General features: G+C 43.3%; 1 protein-coding gene across 3 annotated transcripts in view; it reads right to left on the reverse strand.

Moving 5' to 3' along the window:
* The window catches only part of LOC129819034 (zinc finger and BTB domain-containing protein 16-A-like), a 125531-nt gene that overhangs the window by 62010 nt on the left and 38770 nt on the right, over positions 1-24751 (reverse strand). For all 3 annotated transcript variants that reach the window (XM_055875559.1, XM_055875541.1, XM_055875549.1), the window contains exon 3: positions 10385-10482. In XM_055875559.1, coding sequence (XP_055731534.1) covers positions 10385-10482 — 98 coding nt within the window. The remainder of the gene's footprint in view (positions 1-10384; positions 10483-24751) is intronic.

The following is a 24751-nucleotide window of genomic DNA, read 5'->3' on the forward strand; positions in this document are numbered from 1 at the left end:
ATGCTAGACCAGATCTGGACTCAATCAGGATGGGGAAACTAAGGCCAACCAGGTCTGCCTTTACTCTGCAGCCTAGGTGCTAAAGACTTGTTTCCACAGACACCAGGGAGCCATAGTAAAACCCTCTTTTGAAGTCTTCTCCAGTCTTTCTCTGAGGCAAGGAGAAGCGGCTGAGCCCGGGATTACCCGACTCATTTGAAAACTTCCACATTCCCCTAAGGATTGCTTGATTGCACGCACCGTCTTACTGTCGCAGCAGGAGTTGCCTGAGGTGGCAGTGTACAATACAAACTCTGCTGAATTTCAGAGAGAAGAAGAAACTCAACGTTGTGTCATGGGATTTTGGCTCCAGGATCTGAGAAACTGGGGAGGCTGGGAGAATGTGTTGGGGTCTCCGACCTGCAGTGTGTTTATTACACTGTTGTAGTCAGAAATGTCACAGCCAGCTTTAATACAGACATACTTTTTTATTATGGATGTCAAACAAGAGCTGTATTTGTGGTCTTTCCGACTAGCGAATGTGTAGTAGTGGGGATTTGGAAAGGGATTCTAAAATAAACATAATATATTTCCTTAAAGCTGTATTTTTACACGCTGAGTCGTGCACAGAGCCAATTCACCGGCACAGCGTGAGGCGTCATTCATCTCCCCGCCGCAACATGGCGGGAGAGCCACCTCAGCGACAAATCAAAACGTGTGTTGCTACATCCTGGGGTCCCAGACTCCGGCATTAATTGCGTGATACTAATTTGTTTGTTCAAAACCCCTTTGAAATATGACTGAGGGAGAACAAACAACGGTGACATGACATCTCTCATTTACATATAATAGGAGAGAAACGAACAACACTTGACTGACTGACTGTTGTGTTTCCAGTGTGCAAGGAATATCATGTGGTCGTATGTGGAAGCATATGTAAATCAAATTAAATGTTATTTGTCACATGCGCCGAATACAACAGGTGTAGGTAAACCTTACAGTGAAATGTTTACTTACAAGCCCTTAACGAACAATGCAGTTTTAAGAAAATATCCCCCCCAAAAAAGAGTAAGAGATAAGAAAAAATAATAATTAAAGAGCAGCAGTAAATGACAAGTGGGGCTATATACGGGGGCACCGGTGTCAAGGTAATATGTACATGTAGGTAGAGTTATTAAAGTGACTATGCATAGATAATAACAGCGTAGCAGCAGTGTAGAGAGAGGGGGGGGAAATGCAAATAGTCTGGGTAGCCATTTGATTAGATGTTCAGGAGTCTTACGGCTTGGCTTGGGGGTAGAAGCTGTTTAGAAGCCTCTTGAACCTAGACTTAGCGTGCCGACCTAGACTACCGCTTGAGGGGCAGTAGCAGAGAGAACAGTCTATGACTAGGGTGGCTGGAGTCCCATATGTCGTGTGGGTGGGCAGGAGTTTGGATCAGGCCAACGCGTGGAGGGGTAAGGGGAAACCTACACAACAGGGAACCCAGAGTCCAATGGCTTTTACAGACCGTGTATAAACCATCTGCACTTAAGGCCCTAGGAAGAGAGGAGTCCAATAAAGAAAAAAGCCCAACTGCACTAAGTAGGCCCTGAATCCACAGGCTGTCCGTGGCCAGTGTCAGCCTGGCTGGATCAATAGCTGCTGTGTGTTGAATTACATGGCTTTTAGATGGCTAATGCCATGGCCCAGGCCCTAAACCAATGGGGCCAGAATCTCCACTGAATGTTGATTTAAAACCACTGCAGCCCGATGTAAATCCAGAAATATATATCTCATGTTATGGGTCTTTATCAGTTCATTAAATCATATCCGTGAGTAATACACTGAACACAAATATGAACGCAACATGCAAAGTGTTGGTCCCATGTTTCATGAGTTGAAATAAAAGATCCCAAAAATGTTCCATACACACAAAAAGCTTATTTCTCTCCTGTTAGTGATCATTTCTTCTTTGCCAAGATAATCCATCCACCCTACAGGTGTGGCATATCAAGAAGCTGATTAAACAGCATGATCATTGCACCTTGTGCTGGGAACAATAAAAAGCCACTCTATAATTTGCAGTTGTGTCACACAACACAATGCCACAGTTATCTCAAGTTTAGGGAGCGTGCAATTGGCATGCAAATTGCAGAAAAGTTCACCAGAGCTGCTGCCAGAGAATGTAATGTTCATTTCTTAACCATGAGCCTCCTCTAATGTAGTTTTAGGGAATTTGGCAGTACGTCCAACTGGCCTCACAACCGCAGACCATGTGTAAGCATGCCAGCCCAGGACCTCCACATCTGGCTTCTTTACCTGTGGGATCATGAGACCAGCCACCCGGACAGCTGATGAAACTGGGGGTTTGCACAACTGAATAATTTCCGCACAAACTGTCAGAAACCGTCCCAGAGAAGCTCATCTGCGTGCTCGTCGTCCTCACCAGGTTCTTGACCTGACTGCAGTTCGGCATTGTAATCGACTTCAGTGGCCAAATTATCAACTTTGATGGCCACTGGCATACTGGAGAAGTGTGCTCGTCACGGATCAATCCAAATTCCAACTGTACCAGGCAGATGGCAGACAGCATGTATGGCATCGTGTGGGCGAGCGGTTTGCTAATGTCAACGTTGTGAACAGAGTGCCTCATGGTGACGGTGGGGTTATGTTATGGGCATGTATAAGCTAAGGAAAATGAACACAATTGGACTTTATTGACGGGAATTTGAATGCGTAGAGATACCTGAGACACATTGTCTTGCCATTCATCCACCACCAAATGTTTTAACATAATGCACAGCCCCATGTCGCAAGAATCTGTACAGAATTCCTGGAAGTTGAAAATGTCCCAGTTCGGGGGTGCGGTTTCAACATGGCTACGTAAAGACATGTTCTGAGGCCTCTCCACTAAGGAGAGGCCTCAGAACTAAGGAGAGGCCTCAGAACTAAGGAGAGGCCTCAGAACTAAGGAGAGGCCTCAGAAGCATAAACGTTTTAACCTTTTAACTATCAAAATGGGGTGGCATTCTTGGACATGTCTGGAACCTGGAAAACAAGATGAAACGGTAAACAAGAAGACACTAAGACTAGTAACAAGATGGCGGATGCTAACGTTATGGAGATGCTAGTCACCATCCACGCAGAAATGGTTACACTACGCTCTGACTTCATGACCAAATTTTGTTCCTTTGTGTCAAGTCTAGGAGTTGAAATTATAACAGAAGTCCAGTCAGATATGGCAACACTACATAGAACTATCACAACACAAACCCAAACAATTAAGGAAATGGAAACGTTGTTGACTGACATCGATAAGCGGCTTACTGAATTGGAGACCAAAACTGACGCGCTTACATCCGAGAACGTGAAGCTAAAGGTTAGTCTAGATGAAAAGGAAAATCGTTCCCGGACGCAGAACAAACTCAGCAAAAAAAGAAACGCCCTCTCACTGTCAACGGCCCTAGCCCTCACTCCGATCCAACAGGTCCCAGACGTGCTCAATGGGATTGAGATCCAAGCTCCTCGCTGGCCATGGCAGAACACTGACATTCCTGTCTTGCAGGAAATCACTCACAGAACAAGCAGTATGGCTGGTGGCATTGTCATGCTGGAGAGTCATGTCAGGATGAGCCTGCAGGAAGGGTACCACATGAGGGAGGAGGATGTCTTCCCTGTAATGCACAGCGTTGAGAATGCCTGCAGTGACAACAAGCTCAGTCCGATGATGCTGTGACACACCGCCCCAGACCATGACGAACCGTCCACCTCCAAATCGATCCTGCTCCAGGGTACAGACCTCGGTGTTACGCTCATTCCTTCGACGATAAACGCGAATCCGACCATCACCCCATGTGAGACAAAACCGCGACTCGTCAGTGAAGAGCACTTTTTGCCAGTCCTGTCTGGTCCAGCGACGGTGGGTTTGTGCCCATAGGCGACGTTGTTGCCGGTGATGTTTGGCGAGGACGTGCCTTTACAACAGACCTACAAGCCCTCAGTCCAGCCGCTCTCAGCCTATTGCAGATAGTCTGAGCACTAATGGAGGGATTGTGTGTTCCTGGTGTAACTTGGGCAGTTGTTGTTGCCATCCTGTACCTGTCCTGCAGGTGTGATGTTCGGATGTACCGATCCTGTGCAGGTGTTGTTACATGTGGTCTGCCACTGCAAGGACGATCAGCTATCCGTCCTGTCTCCCTGTAGCGCTGTCTTAGGCGTCTCACAGTACGGACATTGCAATTTATTGCCCTGGCCACATCTGCTGTCCTCATGCCTCCTTGCAGCATGCCTAAGGCACATTCACACAGATGAGCAGGGACCATGAGCATCTTTCTTTTGGTGTTTTTCCAGAGTCAGTAGAAAAGCATCTTTAGTGTCCTAAGTTTTCATAACTGTGACCTTAATTGCCTACCATCTGTAAGCTGTTAGTGTCTTAACGACTGTTCCACAGGTGCATGTTCATTAATTGTTTATGGTTCATTGAACAAGCATGGGAAACAATGTTTAAACCCTTTACAATGAAGATATGTGAAGTTATTTACATTTTTATGAAATTTCTTTGAAAGACAGGGTCCTGAAAAAGGGATTTCTTTTTTTGCTGAATTTACATGTGGTCGGAATCCCAGAAGGGACGGAAGGGCGCAATCTTATGGAGTTCATGGCCTCTTTTCTGCAAGACGTCCTCGGCAGAGAGACTTTTGACAGGCCTCCAGTCATCGACAGGGAGCATCGCACTCTAGCGGCAAAACCACAGCCCGGTCGCCCACCCAAAGCAATGCTGGTCCGCCTACATTACTTCCAGACCAAAGAGAAAATTATTCGGACATCCCACGAAAGAGGACAGCTGAACTACAATGGCAAGCGGGTCCATATCTTCCCAGATTACTCTGCAGACCTGGCAAGACGCAGAGCTGCATACAAAGATGTGAAAGCCCACCTTCACGAGGCAGGAGTCAGATTTGGCCTGATACACTCGGCTAAACTGAGGATTACTTTCCAGGGAGCTAGCCAAACATTTGACGACCCCCCGTCTGCACTCACCTTCTCCCGGAACAATATCCACTCAGCAGCACAGAACCTAGATCCGTGAAGGCTGCTAGTTATGTTATTAGGGTGCACACATGGTCAGCTTATGGATGTGAACGTGACTAACTTTTATTTGCCCTTTTTGGCCAGTCCATGCACTGTATATAGATGGCTGACTACCTCGGGATGGAACCGTCTACCATGCCATACAAAGTAATCGCTAATAAGCGTTATTGTGTAATGTAACTAAGCTTTTCATTTACAGAACTGAGGTTCTTTTCCATTTTTCCATGAATGAATAAGTCAAAGCCAAATGACGTTCCTGTTAATTTGCTCCTTTAGTTGGGCCTCAAGGTAGGCAAAGGGGCATAATTATTAGTCTATATTCATTTATTTTAGGCATGTGATTTGTATTTTTTTATTTTATTACAGTATATAGGCTAGGCTACATGTGACTATGGTGTGTGTTCAGCACGTGCATATGAGTGCAATAGTGATAATGCTTAGGCCAATTTAAAATATTATGCTATTCATTTTTCATCCACATGTCCATAGATTTATGTTAATTCGCCTTTATTCAACATAGGACAGAATGAAACTTTTTTTTTTCTTCTTAAAAACACTATATGTGCTTCCTGTTAGTAGCGTGACATAAAATAGTGTAGGTACTAGTTTGGTTCTGTCGTTTAATTTTGAGACTTGGCAGTGGTGTTTAATTTTTTTAATTTGTAGGTTTTATTTTAGTTTCGGGTTACACAAGCGTGTTATTAATTGTTTTGTTTTTGTGATGCACTACTCATTCTGGGTTAAGTCTAATACCACTGTTACATAAACAGTTCATTTAAAGCAGTCTCCTGGAATGTTCGGGGCAGTGGGCATGTGGTCAAGATGAAGAAAATTCGAACATCCTTAAAAAGGAAAGGGTTTCAATTGCGATGCTACACAAGACCCATTTATCTTCAACAGAACACGCTAAGCTGAAGAGAGACTGGGTGGGCCAGGTGTACTTTTTTTCTTTTAGTTCAAACAAAAGAGGCACTGCCATCTTTGAAAATAAAAACGTCAGTCTCCCGAGTGGCACAGTGGTCTAAGGCTCTGCATCGCAGTGCAAGCTGTGCCACTAGAGATTCTGGGTTCGAGTCCAGGCTCTGTCGCAGCCGGCCGCGACCGAGAGACCCATGGGGTGGCGCACAATTGGCCCAGTGTCGTCCGGGTTAGGAGAGGGATTGGCTGGCAGGGATGTCCTTGTCTCATCGCACACTAGCAACTCCTGTGGCGGGTCGGGCGCAGTGCACGCTGACATGGTCGCCAGGTGCACAGTGTTTCCTCCGACACAAAGGTGCAACTGGCTTCCGGATTAAGTTGGCATTGTGTCAAGAAGCAGTGTTGGGTTGTGTTTTGGAGGACGCACGGCTCTCGACCTTCACCTCTCCCGGGTCCGTACGGGAGTTGCAGCGATGAGACAAGACTAACTAAGAATTGGATACAGCGAAATTGGGGAGAAAACGGGTTAAAAAAAGGTATTAAATAAAAAAATAAGAAAAGAAAATGTCCAATTTATATTTGAGCACCAAGATACAGACCCTGAAGGACGGTTTATTTTCATTTACAGGTAATATACTTCAACATATTACTATACTAAATGTATATGGCCCGAAAGCAGACTCCCTCAAATGTATGTCTGACATGATTTTATTATTTAATCAATACTGAAAGGGACTTGGGTTTATTTCAGGAGATTTTAATTGTACTTTGGGTAAATTGGATAAATCATCAACTGCTCCAGTCTCGAATCATTGAGCCTCAAATCCTCTCAGAAACATTTGTGATTCATCTGGTTTAGTAGACGTATGGAGATAGCTAAATCCTAATGTCAGAGACTATACTTTCTACTTTTGACCCCATAATTCATATTCTAGATTGAACTATTTTTTAGGCCCTCTACTTACATGCATATTGTCCAGTCATGTGCTATTGGTTCTATAGTCATTTCTGACCATGCCCCAGTGTATATAGATATTGAAATTGGCAAAACAATCCCCAAAAACGAGATGTCTCTGCTTAACAATGAAGGATTCTGCTCTGTGATCAAAGATAAATTATCACATTACTGTCTCGACAATCAACTCTCTCCTATCTCAGCTGCAACTATCTGGGATGCTGCTAAATAAACTATAAGGGGTCATATCATTTCCCAAGCCTCTATCATCAAGCAGCTTAGAATGGAAAATAGGGAAAAATTGGAGGCTGTAAAGCATTTAGAACTTCTTCATAATCAACCACCAACCCAGGGGAACTGGAATTCACTAGCTTGTGCTAAGGCCAAACTCAATTTAGAGCATACAAAGCATGTAAAAAAACCGGTTGATTTTTACCAAGCAAAAATATTATGAGTTTGGTAACAGTCTGAGCCGTCTACTTGCACACCAACTTAAAAAATAACAGAATGAACGATTGATTAAGTCTATATGGATGGCAGATGGCTCCACTTCTTATGATCCATTGCTTATCAATAATAAGTTTTGCGACTTCTATAAATCTCTTTATACTTCACTATGTACAAGATCGAACAATGAAATGACAAAATATCTGCCGTCTAAGCCACTGCATCTCAGTGAGAGAGGCATCACTACAGACCCTGGTTTGATTCCAGGCTGTATCACAACCGGCAGTGATTGGGAATCCAGTAGGGCGGCGCACAATTGGACCAGCACTGCCTGGGTTAGGGTTTGGCCGGGGTAGGTCGTCATTGTAAATAAGAACGTGTTCTTAACTTGCCTAGTTAAATAAATAGATAAATAAATAACACACACAAGTTTGGGGTCACTTAGAAAAGCACCTTTTTTGTCCATTAAAATAACAAATTGATCAGAAATACAGTGTAGACATTGTTAATGTTGTAAATGACTACTGTAGCTGGAAACAGCAAATTTATGGAATATCTACATAGGCGTACAGAGGCCCATTTTCAGCAACCATCATTCCTGTGTTCCAATGGCACGTTGTGTTTGCTAATCCAAGTTTATCCTTTTAAAAGGCTAATTGATCATTAGAAAACCCTTTTGCAATTATGTTAGCACAGCTGAAAACTGTTGATCTGATTAAAGAAGCAATACAACTGGCCTTCTTTAGACTAGTTGAGTATCTGGAGCATCAGCCTTTGTGGGATCGATTACAGGCTCAAAATGGCCAGAAAATACATTTTTTTCTGAAACTCGTCAGTCTATTCTTGTTCTGAAATATGAAGGCTATTCCATGCGAGAAATTGTTAAGAAATTGAAGATCTCGTACAACGCTGTGTACTACTCCCTTCACAGAACAGGGCAAACTGTCTCTAACCAGAATAGAAAAAGGAGTGGGATTTTTCAGTACCTAATACACTCTTAGCTTTGAAAGATGCAAGGAGGTACTTGCAGATTCCAAACCATATCCCTCTGGTCACCGATTGCCCTTAATTCAGATTTCCCCCCCCAAAAAAGACACCACGCTGACAGACACAGCAAACCTTTTTGCCACAGTTCGCACTGATGTGCCATCCTGGATGAACTGCACTACCTGAGCCACTTGTGTGGGTTGTAGACTCCATCTCATACTACCACTAGAGTGAGAGCACCGCCAGCATTCAAAAGTGACCAAAACATCAGCCAGGAAGCATAGGAACTGAGAAGTGGTCTGTGGTCACCACCTGCAGAATCACTCCTGTTTTGGGGGGTGTCTTGCTAATTGCCTATAATTTCCACCTTTTGTCTATTCCATTTGCACAACAGCATGTGAAATTTATTGTCAATCAGTGTTGCTTCCTAAGTGGACAGTTTGATTTCACAGAAGTGTGATTGACTTGGAGTTACATTGTGTTGTTTAAGTGTTCCCTTTATTTTTTTGAGCAGTGTATTTTTTTCTCAATTTTATGACTGCCTTTTTGTGTAATGTTTTGCTGTATCCTTATTCCCTTTCTTGTACTTTGTGTGGTGGTGCACTTTGTGTGGTTGTCTATGGAAAATAACACTCATAATAAGATGATTACAAAAAAGAAAATGTCCCAGTTCTTCCATGGCCTGCATACTCGCTACATGTCACCATTGAGCATGTTTGGGATGCTCTGGATCAACGTGTACGACAGCGTGTTCCAGTTCCCGACAATATCTAGGAACTTCGCACAGCCATTGAAGAGTAGCAGTACAACATTCCACAGGCCACAATCAACAGCCTGCTCAACTCTATGTGAAGGAGAAGTGTAGCGCTGCATGAGGCAAATGGTGGTCACACCAGATACTGACTGGTTTTCTGACCCAAGCCCCTATTGTTTTTTATTAAAAGGTATTTGCATATCTGTATTCCCAGTCATATGAAATCCATAGATTAGTACCTAATGAATTGATTTCAATTGACTGATTTCTTTATATGAACTGTAAAATTGTTGCGTTTATATTTTTGTTCAGTGTAGTTATCCCATTTCAATATCAAGCCTGTACACAGCCAATACTCTTGAGTCGATATTCACACGATAGAAAGGAATTCATCTCGACCACGCCCACAAATTAGGAAAAAAACAAAACATTCTATCCCATTAATCCCCAGTGTAAAAGCCCCAACTTCGTTGTACATTTTTTGTAAGACAGAAATAACAAAAGATGCCGAGAAGCTGCTGTGGTGTTCAATGTACCATGTAACCAGGTCAAAAATCCCAACCTTCGGTTCGCAATGCTCCGACTTAAGGATATAGAGCCTGCGCGAAAAGCACTGTTGCTTCCGGCTACTTGGCGTGGGAAATTGTGGGGACCTGGTGTCCAGGTAGGCTACACGTAGCTATGTATAGTCCGTTTAACTCCACTCACTACTTGCATCTGTATAATCTGTTTTTTGGTGATGTTGGTCTTGGCTAGCTTAATGTTCCGGTTGGTAGCTAGCACTCACGTCATGAAAAGGGGCATGAGGGAGGTTCTACAATATTACGTAACGAGAACACTCGGGAGCAGGCGATGTTGAAAGTAATCTTTAGACATGTACTTATCTTGAATTAAGTTTTGTAACTGACTTAAACACACAACAAGAAAATTCTAGTTTTTGCTGTTAGCCAATGGGGTATCGTTGGCGTTGTGGTAGGAACCCATAGGTTGTTTTCCATCAAAGCGGACTGGACCGCAATGTTCTATTCAATACCGATTGGGACTATATCAAATTCCATAATGTCATGTTCTAATATAGTGTAGAATGTAAACAAAAAAAGTCAAATTGTTTTGCTATGAATTGTTAAAATAGGGTATCACAGTGTATTACACAGTATTAAACACAGGATGAAAAATCTCTACATGTACAGTATTGTTTTTGTAAATACATGCAGTATAGATACACATTCATAGACAAATATCTATACAGACACACAAGTGTTGATTCTTACCAGAGTGAGACAGCAAGTGCATCCTAAGGCGTAGGCTGTCCAGGAAGCGTTTCCCACACAGCTCACATCCATAGGTCTTCATACCGCTGTGCAGCTTCCTGTACAGACGAGGGAGAAGCGTATCTTCAGGACACTGTCTGGGTTTTACAGTCAATATCAAAATCAGACAGAGAGATACATTCATGAATGAAACCTGTGAATTGCCATTCAGCTGCATACATCACTGTTCACAGTGTTGCTCACAATGATATCCCTGTATTGTCAAACACTTTGCTTCTCAGATACTGTTAAGACAGCGTCACTGACGATGAATCAGTACATCAAAGCATAACACTAAACGGAGCTCAACCTTATTCCAGCTATAAATCACTAACTGTTATTCCACTGGAGGTGTTATTGTGGCAAGCATGCACGCCTGTCATAGAATTGAAGCACATTGGATGGATTAGGTCCTATAAAGTGGACTATGATTTACACAGAGAGACGTACAAGGGAAGCCGGTTTACAATATGAGCCTTTATTATACCATGCCAGTTTTGAGTCGCCTTGTCAATTCCTATTATTTTGGACCGTTGTTATGGGAATGGCTCCTTTATCGCTCAGTCAAAATGGCCACCACCTGAAGGAAAACGTGTTGGTGCAGGGCTACATGGTTGTGGCCCAGAAGGTCAAGCCTAAACTAAGGGTCACTATTTAATTACACAGAAAAGGAAAATGGGGGTTAGATAACTATGCAACCTTGGACAACCTATGGGAAGATTTCAGTTTGGCGATGTGGTAGGAACCTTGACAACTCAATCTGTTGCAAAATCCTCAAACACCCCAGGGGCAGATCCAAAATTAGCTTTTGTTTAGATGTATCTAAATCTGTTCTGAAGCAATTAAAGGACACAGATTGGCAAACAATTGCCATTTTTGCAGATAGCCTCGCTAAGCCCCTCGAGAACCACACACACACACACACACACACACACACACACACACACACACACACTGTAGTTTGGCCATGTTATCTTTAAGACATATTGCATCCTTCAAGGGAGAGATAAGCAGATCAAGAATGGCTTGACAGTCCACACACACACAGAACGACTTCAAACAATGCCGTGCTTAAGAACACGACGCTCAGAGAGAATACTCAGGTCACCACCCCCCCATAAAATATACAAACATTCACCCCTAGCAGGTATGCCCTTTTATTGTTTTATTGATGTTCTTGCCTAAGTGGGTCTCGCCGGAGCACACTGACCGGGTCAAAGACCGCTGACAATTTGTTAAAAATGGTAAGCCAAATGTATTTTTATTAGCATGCTTACAGCATTCCAGAATTGTTACCAGAGAAGTAATTATCTCATTGTTTGCACCTCGGCGCCAACTGTTGTACGTCTCAGAATGGGAAACAAAAGACATATGTTCCGGTTCTCACATTTCTATTCGTGCACAATTAAACTAAAGTCACCAAACTGTCGAAAGCTGAGAGAAAATGGTATGTAAGAAAGGATGTGAGTGAGAACTATGCACCAAAATAGTTTTCCTTTTTATGTTCAGGTGAGGAGCGGTTTTGTGTCGAGTGCATTGTACGCCTGAATGAAGTGATAATCAGAGCACTTCAAGCTGGATTGTCTCAGTATCAAATCAGACGACGGAAACAATTGTCTTAGTGTGCGAGTTCTCAGGGAAACAATACCCTTGATAAGGAGATCTGAACTTCGTAAACTTGACACAGCGATCCATCTTCGCGTCTCACAAAAGAGCAGAGGATGTTTGGGGAGTAAAATGACAATTGATTGATGTCATACGCCAAATCAAAATTGATTTACAGCTCCTGCTGCAAACGAGAGCAAGCCATCTGTGACAATGGTGGCAAGAATTATTAAGCAAGGAAGTCTGGTGTGACTTCAATTAAGATTAATTGATGGAAAAACGTTTTGAGGACCGAGTTTAAGGAGGGAGAGTGAAAAATCACAAATCAAAATAAACAAAAGGAAAAGGGGAGGGGGGGCGAGAGAGAGAGTGAGAAAAAGACTAGAAACCTTACAAAATCCTGATGGCTGGTTTAACAAGAGTAGGATTTGTGGAAAGACCTCGGCAAACAAAAGGAAGAATGAGGCAGCAAAGCCCTTTGGCAAGCTGTAAGTAATTAAAAAGGCCTGTAAACGTCTCCAAAAATAAAAGGGCACTTCAAAACGCGATGGCGGGCGAGCGGCTGTGGCAGGAGGGGAGCTGGGAAAAGACCAGGGGTTCGCGCACCTTGGGGACACTGAGTGATGCACACAAACACAACGTCTTACTGTAGGGGACTTTTCAAAGGCCTTTTGTTGTGGACCCTCAATCTGGCCATTGTCCCCTGGTACAGAAAGCTGATGAAGAGTAGATGGACTTATTAAGGGGACTGCAAGGGGCTGGAGAAAGGGGAGCATGTGTACCAACTCAACCTTATATGCATGGAGGCCAGGGAGGTGTTGGAAACGGGAGACTTCTGTCCATCTGGAGGGGAGAGATAGAGATGGAGCTGAATCTAACAGAGGACCGGCTTGTCTAAAGCAGAGAGGAACCTGATGGTGTTTCTACTAGACAGACACAGGCAGACAGAATGACAGTGGTTTATAGGGCTATATATATTTAGCATACTAGGGAATAGTTGCAACATGCTACGTCTTCGCTATAGGGCTTAAGGAGTTTTGTGTTTAAAACCAAATTAGGCTGGGCAATTGAGAATGCTCATCCAGGGCTATTGCAATTGTTACGGAATAATGACTATCGTGGCATTTCTATTTGGAAAGCTGAGAATATCTACAGTTGAAGTCAGAAGTTTACATACACCTTAGCCAAATACATTTAAACTCAGTTTATCACAATTCCTGACATTTAATCCTAGTAAAGATTCCCTGTCTTAGGTCAGTTAGGATCACCACTTTATTTTAAGAATGTGAAATGTCAAAATAATAGCAGAGAGAATTATTTATTTCAGCTGTTATTTATTTCATCACATTCCCAGTGGGTCAGATGTTTACATACACTCAATTAGTATTTGGTAGCATTGCATTTAAATTGTTTAACTTGGGTCAAACATTTCGGGTAGCCTTCCACAAGCTTCCCACAATAAGTTGGGTGAATTTTGGCCCATTCCTCCTGACAGAGCTGGTGTAACGGGGTCAGGTTTGTAGGCTTCCTTGCTCACACACGCTTTTTCAGTTCTGCCCACAAATTTTCTATAGGATTGAGGTCAGGGCTTTGTGATGGCCACTCCAATACCTTGACCTTGTTGTCCTTAAGACATTTTTGCCACAACTTTGGAAGTATGCTTGGGGTCATTGTCCATTTGGAAGACCCATTTGCGACCAAGCTTTAACTTCCTGACTGATGTCTTGAGATGTTGCTTCAATATATCCTCTGAATTTTCCACCCTCATGATGACATCTATTTTGTGAAGTGCACCAGTCCCTCCTGCAGCAAGGCACCCCCACAACACGATGCTGCCACCCCCGTGCTTCATGGTTGGGATGGTGTTCTTCGGCTTGCGAGCTTCCCCCTTTTTCCTCCAAACATGACGATGGTCATTATGGCCAAACAGTTCTATTTTTGTTTCATCAGACCAGAGGACATTTCTCTAAAAAGTACAATCTTTGTCCCCATGTGGAGTTGCAAACCGTAGTCTGGCTTTTTTATGGCGGTTTTGGAGTGGCTTCTTTGCTGAGCGGCCTTTCAGGTTATGTCGATAAAGGACTCATTTTACTGTGGATATAGATACTTTTGTACCGGTTTCCTCTAGCATCTTCACAAGGTCTTTTGCTGTTCTGGGATTGATTTGCACTTTTCGCAACAAAGTACATTCATCTTTAGGAGACAGCACACATCTCCTTCCTGAGCGGTATGATGGCTGCGCGGTCCCATGGTGTTCATACTTGCGTACTATTGTTTGTACAGATGAACATGGTACCTTCAGGCGTTTGGAAATTGCTCCCAAGGATGAACCTGACTTGTGGAGGTCTACAATTTTTCTTCTGAGGTCTTGGCTGATTTCTTTTGATTTTCCCATGATGTCAAGCAAAGAGGCACTGAGTTTGAAGGTAGGCCTTGAAAGACATCCACAGGTACACCTCGAACTGACTCAAATTATGTCAATTAGCCTATCAGAAGCTTCTAAAGCCATGACATCATTTTCTGGAATTTTCCAAGCTGTTTAAAGGCACAATGTATGTAAACTTCTGACCCATGACGTTTTTATGCTCTAAAGTAGCGGATCGGACTAACACATAGATCAAGTTGTAGGGTTTTGTTAATATTTGCTGTGTTCTGTACATGAAAATGTTTAAAATGTGTATTTTGACACGTTTGCCTAATCACTTGTCTTGATAAGAATTATGGATAGTTTTAATGATCTAAGGAAAATAGTTGTATTGAACATTGTCTGGAACTGTGATACAGTGAATTATAAGTGAAATAATCTGTCTGTAAACAATTGTTGGAAGAATTACGTGTGTTATGCACAAAGTAGATGTCCTAACCGACTTGTCAAAACTATAGTTTGTTAACAAGAAATTTGTGGAGTGGTTGAAAAACTAGTTTTAATGACTGCAACCTAAGTGTATGTAAACTTCCAACTTCAACTGTACACAATGTAATGTTATCTGCCCCAAATAAAAAATTGCATGCACCGTAGCATGACGAATGAGCACTGCTAAGATTCAAAACTACTTTGAATGAAACCACACCCTCCCGCCGCAAAAAGTTAATGGCAGAGAGCCACACAATGTTAACATTACCATTAACTTTGTGTTTTTTTATGGAAGCATTTCTTTTTACAGCTACTTAATTTTACAGGCGGCAGAAACTCAGAGTGACCCTTGCTGGTGATTTAGAGCAGCGTTAGTCAGCAGGCTGGCAGCCCATCCTTGGGACTTGTGCTAACAGCCTCCTGTCTCGGTGCTGGTGGCAGGTCCATTAGCCTGGATAAAAAGCAGTTGATTTGGGGGTGGGTGGCGGTGGACGGAGGCGGAAAGCCGAAACGACCAAGCAATTATTACAAGTTCCACTTTCTGACCAAAGGAGCTCTGACCCCTCCACCAGATGTATCTGCACAAAAGACCCTCGCCCTCCCGCCACCCTCCCTTTCCTCTCCATGTGTGAACTGTGGCAGCTCCCAGTCCCCTCAGGACTCCCTCCCTCCCTCCCTATGTGCACGCACGCACACACACACACACACATCAACCCCCCTCTCTCAGGACATGAGGGGGTGGTAGTGTATATGTGTGTGTGGGGGGGGGAGGGGGTTAGGGGGGGCTCGTTTGAAACAGACTGACTGTAGTCATTAAGGAAGCTGACATAAAAAAAACTCTCAAGCCATTTACTCAGTTAATAAGCGACTTTGTCCAGCAGTCAGTTTTGACAACGGCAATAAATAAAAAATGTATGTAAACAAAACATACGCTGAACACCTCATTTCGGCGCTGGAGTGGTGCGCGGGCTCGTAAATCAGGGAAGTGATTGAAACGGGAGTAGATTACAGGCCTGTGTTATTGAGCTGTTACAGCGTGCCTCGTATAAACCTGAACATTTTCACTCGCCAGTGGACCACGTTGGCTCTACATCATAGCCGGGAGTTCTCCTGTCCGGGGACGGCCCTCAACGCAGGGGTCTCTGCTAGATGACACCATAAAAAAATTAAACTGAAACAAGCTTCAGTAACACCACTAAAACAACAGTATACTCAACTGAACTGCCACAACAACAACAAAAACAACAGTTTATTCAACCGCTTAACCAAACAGATGACTAATCTAATAATAATCTACGCCTTCAGTATGGAAACATTCTGGAAGTGCATTAAAGATAGCAAGTCCTTCAAATCTTTATATTCTTGGATGGAGTCGACAAAGGCTTTCCTACTATTGCACATCGGCGTGTTAATATTAACGTTACACGTCAGCTCATCAAAACAAAGAGTCCAATCAAAAGAAATGAACCGAATACAAAAAGAAACTTGACTGCTGCGCTTACGCCTTACAGCTACTTCAAAACATCTCTCCGCCGAAACCCAGGAACATTGCCCTCCTCCTTTATCGCCTTTCATCTTTCCAATCCTTTTCTATCCTCCTTCTTGACGGCAATCTTAAAACAACTTGAGATGATACTTGGCATACAGGCGAGGGGGCAAATGATGGAGAGAACAGAGGAGAGGAAAAGACGAGACGGCATTGGAAAAGGAGGAGAAAGAGGCACGTGTATAGATTGGGGCAGGGTCATCATAAAATAAATGATAAATTGTAGAGTGAGTGTTTGTCCTCAATGTGCCTGGAAATGGAGAGGCTGAGTGGCCTATCTGGGGGAGCCAGTCCCATTAGTCTCCTCCTCTGGGGGGGTCCCTCACTCGGGGCCCTAAGAAGCACGCACGCCATCCGTCCCATGTGCACACACAGTCAGATTAAGGTATTTGTCAAAAGAGGGGGCCAACAATGTGGCAGAGAGAACAGAGAGGGAGGGAGAGAAAGAGGGAGGAAGAAGGGGAGCTCAAGCTGTCCGTCTATTTGCCTCACTAGCTGCTTTTTAATAGAGATCTCAGTCAGGTGTCGACACCGCTCTGCCAAAACATTTGCATAATGATGATGAATCTTAATTGACAGAGTGGCATTTGCACTTTTTTGGGTTCTTCCACGGAGCTATCCTTTAGTGGTGGCTAAGGTTAGCTGTTCCTTGCCTCATATACACAAGGGGAAAAACAACCATCTATGATATTAAAGAAACCAGACATTGTTGCATCCAGAGGCTGATATAACAACATGTGGGAGGGGGAGCACTTGTGAACAAAACTGTAATAACGCAAGTGACGGCTAGATGACACATCGGTAGATGATCCTAATTCAGCCATAAGTGGCTACGAGATGCCTCTGGCTCTGCCAGCGGTTTTTATTTTGGTATTCTTTCCCCGAGCTCCAGAGCCGTGCGGTGATGCGAGGGTCTTTTTTCCACAGGCGTTTCCAGCCCATTAGGACCAGGCGAGCCACGCAGATGACGACCATCAGACAGCGTGAGGGGGAGATTGGAGCACGATAATACAAAGGGATAAATAAAAATATAAAAAAAGAGAAAACAGGGATACAGAAAAACAAACAAAATGAACGCCATCACAGCTCGGGCCCTATTTTAATGGCATTCATAAAAACAAATGCCACATCCATTTCTTATTAGCCCAGAGCCGTCCTACACATGTCAATGACTAGCCCCCTTTCCCCCCGCTGCGAGACGTTCATATGAATTCCCAGCCACACTCACACATGCTGCAAGCTACGTGCTAAGCATAGACAAGTAGCAGGCAGGCTGGGAGAGGAGAGGGAAAGAGGAAAAAGAGAGAGAGCCACTGCCTTTCATCCCTGGTACAGAGGCGTTATTTATAATACCCAAAGATTACCACCCCCAAATTTGCCTGGGGGTACAGAGATAGATACAGCAAGACAATATTCTTGAGGTAAAAAGGCAAATATATTAAATTAAATGAATTTACAAGGGAGGGTGGGAGGCTGGGGGGAGCATAATAGCGCGGCATTAAGGGAGATGTCTGTTGAATGTCAAAAGGATATTCATTTCCATAATGGCCCAATGTTATCAATTGAATTATTGCCTGTAATATCAGCGTTAGTGGTCGACTCAAAACCAACCACACTAATCAATTCCCATTCACACTCTGCCATCATTATCACGGTCTATGTCATCATTACAGACCCAAACCCGTGGCTCTAACATGGCTTCTGCTGGGAGATTGGTTAAATAATCACTGTGTTGACTGGCTCGCTGCTGTTCGGTGCCTCTCGTCGTGAAAGAGAGTGGTTCTCGAGCAGCAGTCCCAGACAGTGGAGGTGTATTGGTGGTGGGGGAGAGCGAGACTGCAGGCGTTGAACAATGCTCAATTATGTCGTCCAGGGGAACGCGACACAGCGCTCCTTTCATTATCCCTGGCTGAAGCCTCTTTTCTGTGTAGTCAACAGGCAGAACTGGAGTATTAGCCACACACATTGGCTCTGTACAGGGCCCCGACTTAGGACCGCCACTCCTAGTAGCCATACCTGGGCAGAGAGACATCGTTTCCGCCTAATCCCAGGCTTTATACCTGTATCTCCGCCAAGCTTAGAAGCTGGGTTCCACCCCATCTTTTTCTCTCAAGAATTTACCTTCTGAAGGTATACTATAAGTTGTTCACCCATAAAATTATCATTTCAGTCAATGTTTATATAAATATGTCATTCAATAGAGAATTGCATCAGAAAAACAATAGTCCAAACCCTATGCCTCTACCACGTATGGTTCAAAAGTTAGTTAATTTACTCAGAGAATTTAGCATGATTAGTGAATAGAACGTCATTACGGCCATAGTCAAAAACTGGTTGCTGTTTAATAGAACTCCGTCACTGCTCTGCAGGCAGAATGGCACAAACGTCAAATGTCAACTGACAAGCTAGGTAGTGGCTGCAGGATTGCGTGCGATAACAGGGACTTTAAAAAAATGAAATCTGCAGAATACAAAACAAGGAATTTAGCCAATATACGATTAACAAAAATATAAATGTAATATGCAACAATTTCAAAGATTTACAGTTCATATAAGGAAATTAGTAAATCGAAATAAATTCATTCGGCCCTAATCAATGGATTTCATATGACTGGGAATACAGATATGCATCTGTTGGTCACAGATACCTTAAATAAAAGGCATGGGTGTGGTTCAGAAAACCAGTCAGTATCTGGTGTGACCACCATTTGCCTCACGCTGTACGACACTTATCTTTCACAGAGTTGCTCAGGCTGTTAATTGTGGCCTGTGGAATGTTGTCCCACTCTTCAATGGCTGTGCGAACTTGTTGGATATTGGCGGGTACTGGAACACACGTCGATCCAGAGCATACCAAACATACTCAATGGGTGACATGTCTGGTGAGTATGCATGCCATGGAAGAACTGGGACATTTTAAGCTTCCAGGAATTGTGTACAGATCCTTGCGAAATGGGGTTGTGCATTATCATGTTGAAACATGTGATGGCGGCAGATGAATGGAGCGGCGGATGAATGGCACGACAACGGGCCTCAGGATCTCATCACGCATCTCTGTGCATTCAAATCGCAATCAATAAAATGCAATTGTGTTCATTGTCCATAGCTTATGCCTGCCCATAACATAACCCCACTGCCACCGTGGGGCACTGCCACCGTGGGGCACAACGTTGACATCAGCAAACCGCTCGCCCACACAATGCCATAGACGCTGTCTGCCATCTACACGACACAGTTGAAACTGGGATTCCCAGCGGCCATCGAAGGTGAGCATTTTCCTACTGAAGTTGGTTACGATGCCAAACTGCAGTCTGGTCAAGACCCTGGTGAGGACGACGAGCATGCTGATGAGCTTCCCGAGACGGTTTCTGACAGTTTGTGCAGAATTTCTTCGGTTGTTGAAACACTCAGTTTCATCAGCTGTCTGAGTGGCTGGTCTCAGACAATCCCACAGGTGAATAAGCATGATGTGGAGGTTCTGGGCTGGCGTGGTTACACGTGTTCTGCGGTTGTGAGGTTGGTTGGACATACTGCCAAATTCTCGAACTACAGTTTATGCGTGAGAAAAGAATATCACATTTTCTGGCAACAGATCTGGTTAACATTCCTGCAGTCAGCATGATAATTGCACGCTCCCTCAAAACTTGAGACAACTGTGGCATTGCGTTGTGTGACAAAACTGCACATTTTAGTGGACCTTTTATTGTCCCCAGCACAAGGTGCACCTGTGTAATGATCACACTGTTTAATCATCTTCTTGATATTCCACACCTGTCAAGTGGATGGATTATTTTGTCAAAAGGGAAATGCTAACTAACAGGGATGTAAACAAATTTGCAGACCAAATTTGAGACATTTCTGGGATCTGTTATTTCAGCTCATGGAACAACACTTTACATGTTGCGTTTATATTTTTGTTTAGTGTATATGTATATACATTACCAGTCAAAAGTTAGGACACCTACTATACTCATTCAAGGGTTTTTCCTTTATTTTTTACTATTTTCCACATTGTAGAATAATAGTGAAGACATCAAAACACTGAAATACCACATACGGAATCGTGTAGTAACCAAAAAAGTGTTAAACAAATCAAAATATATTTTAAATGGGAGATTCTTCAAAGTAGCCACCCTTTGCCTTGATGACAGCTTTGCACACTCTTGGCATTTTCTCAACCAATTTCATGAGGTAGTCACCTGGAATGCATTTCAATTAACAGGTGTGCCTTGTTAAAAGTAAATTTGTGGAATTTCTTTCCTTCCTAATGCGTTTGAGCCAATCAGTTGTGACAAGGTAGGGGTGATATACAGAATATGGCCCTATTTGTAAAAGTCCATAATGGAAAGAACAGCTAAAATAAGCAAAGCGAAACGACAGTCCATCATTACTTTAAGACATGAAGGTCAGTTAATACGGGAACATTTAGAACTTTTAAAGTTTCTTCAAGTGCAGTCGCAAAAACCCTCAAGCGCTGTGAGGAAACTGGCTCTCATGAGGACCACCACAGGAAAGGAAGACCCAGAGTTGCTTCTGCTGCAGAGGATAAGTAAGGGTTATTAGCCTCAGAAAGAGAGTTACCAGCCTCAGAAATTGCAGCCCAAATAAATCCTTCAGAGTTCAAGTAACAGACACATCTAAACATCAGTTAAGAAGAGACTGCGTGAATCAGGCCTTAAAGGTCGAATTGCTGCAAAGAAACCAGTAACGGACACCAATAATAAGAGACTTGCTTGGGCCAAGAAACACAAGCAATGGACATTAGACCTGAGGTCTGAGGAGTCCAAATTGGAGATTTTTAGTTCCATTCACTGTGTCTTTATGAGACGCAGAGTAGATGAACAGATGATATCCGCATGTGTGGTTCCCACAGTGAAGCATGGAGGAGGTGGTGTGATGGTGTGGGAATACTTTGCTGGTGACACCGTCTGTGATTTGATTAGAATTAAAAAAGGCACACTTAACCAGCATGGCTACAACAGCATTCTGCAGCGATAAGCCATCCCATCTGGTTTGCGCTTAGCGGGATTATCATTCGTTTTTAAATAGGACAATGACCCAACACAACACCTCCAGGCTGTGTAAGGGCTAGTTGACCAAGAAGGAGAGTGATGGAGTGCTACATCAGATGATCTGGCCTCCACAAATCACCCAACCTCAACCCAATTCAGATGTTTTGGGTTGAGTTGGACCACAGAGTTGTTCTGGGATTAATTTGCACTTTTCGCAACAAAGTACGTTCATCTCTAGGAGACAGAACTCGTCTCCTTCCTGAGCGGTATGACGGCTGCGTGGTTCCATGGTGTTCATACTTGTGTACTATTGTTTGTACAGATGAACGTGGTACCTTCAGGCATTTGGAAATTGCTCCCAAGGATGAACCAGACTTGTGGAGGTCTACAATTTGTTTTCTGAGGTCTTGGCTGATTTATTTTGATTTCCCCATGATGTCAAGCAAAGAGGCACTGAATTTTAAGGTAGGCCTTGAAATACATCCACAGGTACACCTCCAATTGACTCAAATGGAGGTCAGAAGCTTCTGAAGCCATGACATCATTTTCTGGAATTTTCCAAGCTGTTTTAAGGCACAGTCAACTTAGTGTATGAAAACTTCTGACCCACTAGAATTGTGATACAGTGAATTATAAGTGAAATAATCTGTCTGTAAACAATTGTTGGAAATTACTTGTGTCATGCACAAAGTAGATCTCCTAACCGACTTGCCAAAACTATAGTTTGTTAACAAGAATTTGTGGAGTGGTTGAAAAACGAGTTTTAATGACTCCAACCTAAGTGTATGTAAACTTCCGACTTCAACTGTATATCCTCCCCAAAGAAAATGGGTTCCAATTTTTATGGTGTGACTCGTTCCCTTTACGTCGCCATAGAAACGGCCCCTCAACGTTGATTGACCAGGGTTAGAGCAATAGAAAGCCACTTATCTGGTGACGAAAGTGACGAGGGTATCAAGTTGATTTTGATTGGTCCAAAGAGCGGAAACACCTTCAAAATGTTATCACCTCCCAACACAGAAAATGGAGATACAACCAACAACTGAGCAGTCTAAACTAGCAATGGTCACAACAAACTAATGTTCTTATTTAATCAACACTGTTAAGTACAAGCATATTAAGGTTGTAATATTGTAGAGAACAATCTGATGATTAACTGTATGTGATTCATAATAACATAGGGCCCCTCTTGAATTTAACCGTATTTTACCACATTCTAGAGCAGTGAGTGAACACCCTATATACTATTTATTTTTGTATTTTATTTAACCTTTATTTAACTAGGCAAGTCAGTTAAGAAAATAATCTTATTTACAATGACGGCGTACCAAAAGGCATCCTGCGGGAGTCGGGGGCCTGGGATAATTAAATAAATACAATATAAATATAGGACAAAAAACACATCACAACAAGAGAGACAACACTACATAAAGAGAGACCTAGGACAACAACATAGCAAGGCAGCAATACATGACAACACTGCATGGTAGCAACACAACATAACAACAACAAGGCTTGATTCGATTTAATCCTAATTGAAAGGATTTTTGAAAGAGAAAAAGTGCAACACATTCAAATAGTTGCAGTTGTCATTATGAGTACTGGTTGAAAATACATGCGTGAAACAGAGACCTGTGTTCACAAATTAACACCATGATTTGACATTCCCCGACACATGAGGATAATAGCCTTGTCATTTAATCAAGGCCTCAACGCAGTGGTTCAACACAACAAGATGGAATGTAGAAAACAACGGCATATGCGAGAGATCACACAGACATCTATATCTGCATGCCCACCTGATTTTTGGGCTAAATACTGTAAAATAGCAATGACAGCTATACCCCCCCCCTTTCTAAAATAGCAATGACAGCTATACCCCCCCCATTTCTGTTTAGTCTCAAAAGCAACCAGAATCTTCCTCGCCGCCCGCCATCTGAAAATAGACGTTGTCTTTTTCTATGTCGCAGTTTGTTATGTTCTTGTTTTCTTCCGTTCCCATTTCTTGATCCTTCAGATCTGAGAGGTTAGTGGCGTGCTAGAGCTAGTGCAGTGCGGCGGTAGCGGGGCCCGAGCTATAAAAAGACCCAGAGTCTTCCCTCTGCCATGCATTATTCATGGACATCACCTTCCATCAAGTGGTAGAAAGCTCAAGGATGTCTAACTTTAGGTTGTGTGTTTGAAAAAGGGGAAGACAAGAGGAGCCAGGCTGAGGCAACGTTCCCTCTGTGCTGCTGATGTGTATAATTTATTCCCGGTTCAGATGACATCAAATACTTGTACCCTCTTGAGTGTTGCAGTTTGCATCTACGATGCTTAAGGGAAAGAGAGAGATGTTTTATCTTCCCTCCCGTCTTTCTAGCTCAGTCGTAACGAGCGCCAGCACCTGTTACATCCATAAAGATGACATTCAACAACAACAACCTGTACAACGCAGCAGAGTGCTCCGAAAAACAAGCTCGCTAAACGGTGAGACAAACTTTTGGGACAGACCTATGGAGCAATCACGAGCAACGTCGTTGTTCAGGCTACGCTATTCCACAGATGCCGTTTATGGTTTGCTACATTCCATCCGGATAGATCAGTTCATATCAGTGTCAGAACCGGTGTATGACACTCACTGTAAACAGTTGTTTGTCTATCGTGTTTTCTGGTGCACCGGAGCGAGAGAGACTAGCGCAGACCAGTATGACAAGGAGGCCATTATTTCAAACTTTTGGCTGCAACTTTCAAAATATTATGCAATGCCTTTGGGATTGATTTACTGTAGACCTCTGTGTAGCCCAGAGTTGAGCGCATTTTAAGAAAGCATATAGCGGGGCAGGGCCGAACTTAATACCACAAAGGCAGCCATTATTTGCAACAAAAAAAGCTGAATGTATCTTAAGAGGCCATTCTTGGAAAACAGCTTTTACAAAGGTCAATTTGGTAGGTCATATTTTGATATTTGAGATGTCCAGGGCAGATTGTTTTGACGCAGCTGACCTCGGTAACAGTGTGTGTGGTAAATATTATGCCCTCTCGTTGCTGTGCCTCGTGGTCGCTCAGGGAGGTTCAGGTGGCAGTGGCACAGTCGTGGCGAAATGCTAGGTATCTGCACTGTCATTCCCCGCACGTTCGTTTTCCAAGAGCGCCCGCGAGGTCCCAAATAGCCCCAGCCAGAGCACACAGAGGCTGCAGTAAACAAGTCCCTCTAGTCTGGGCAGGGAGGAGGGAGTGGGGTGGAATGAAATCCAGTGACCGCTACGTGCAGAGTCACCGCTCACCACCAATCACCCACTACTGGAAGCCCTTTATGACACGAGTCGACAG

This window comes from Salvelinus fontinalis, chromosome 2, assembly GCF_029448725.1.
Source record: "Salvelinus fontinalis isolate EN_2023a chromosome 2, ASM2944872v1, whole genome shotgun sequence".
Classification (NCBI taxonomy): domain Eukaryota; kingdom Metazoa; phylum Chordata; class Actinopteri; order Salmoniformes; family Salmonidae; genus Salvelinus; species Salvelinus fontinalis.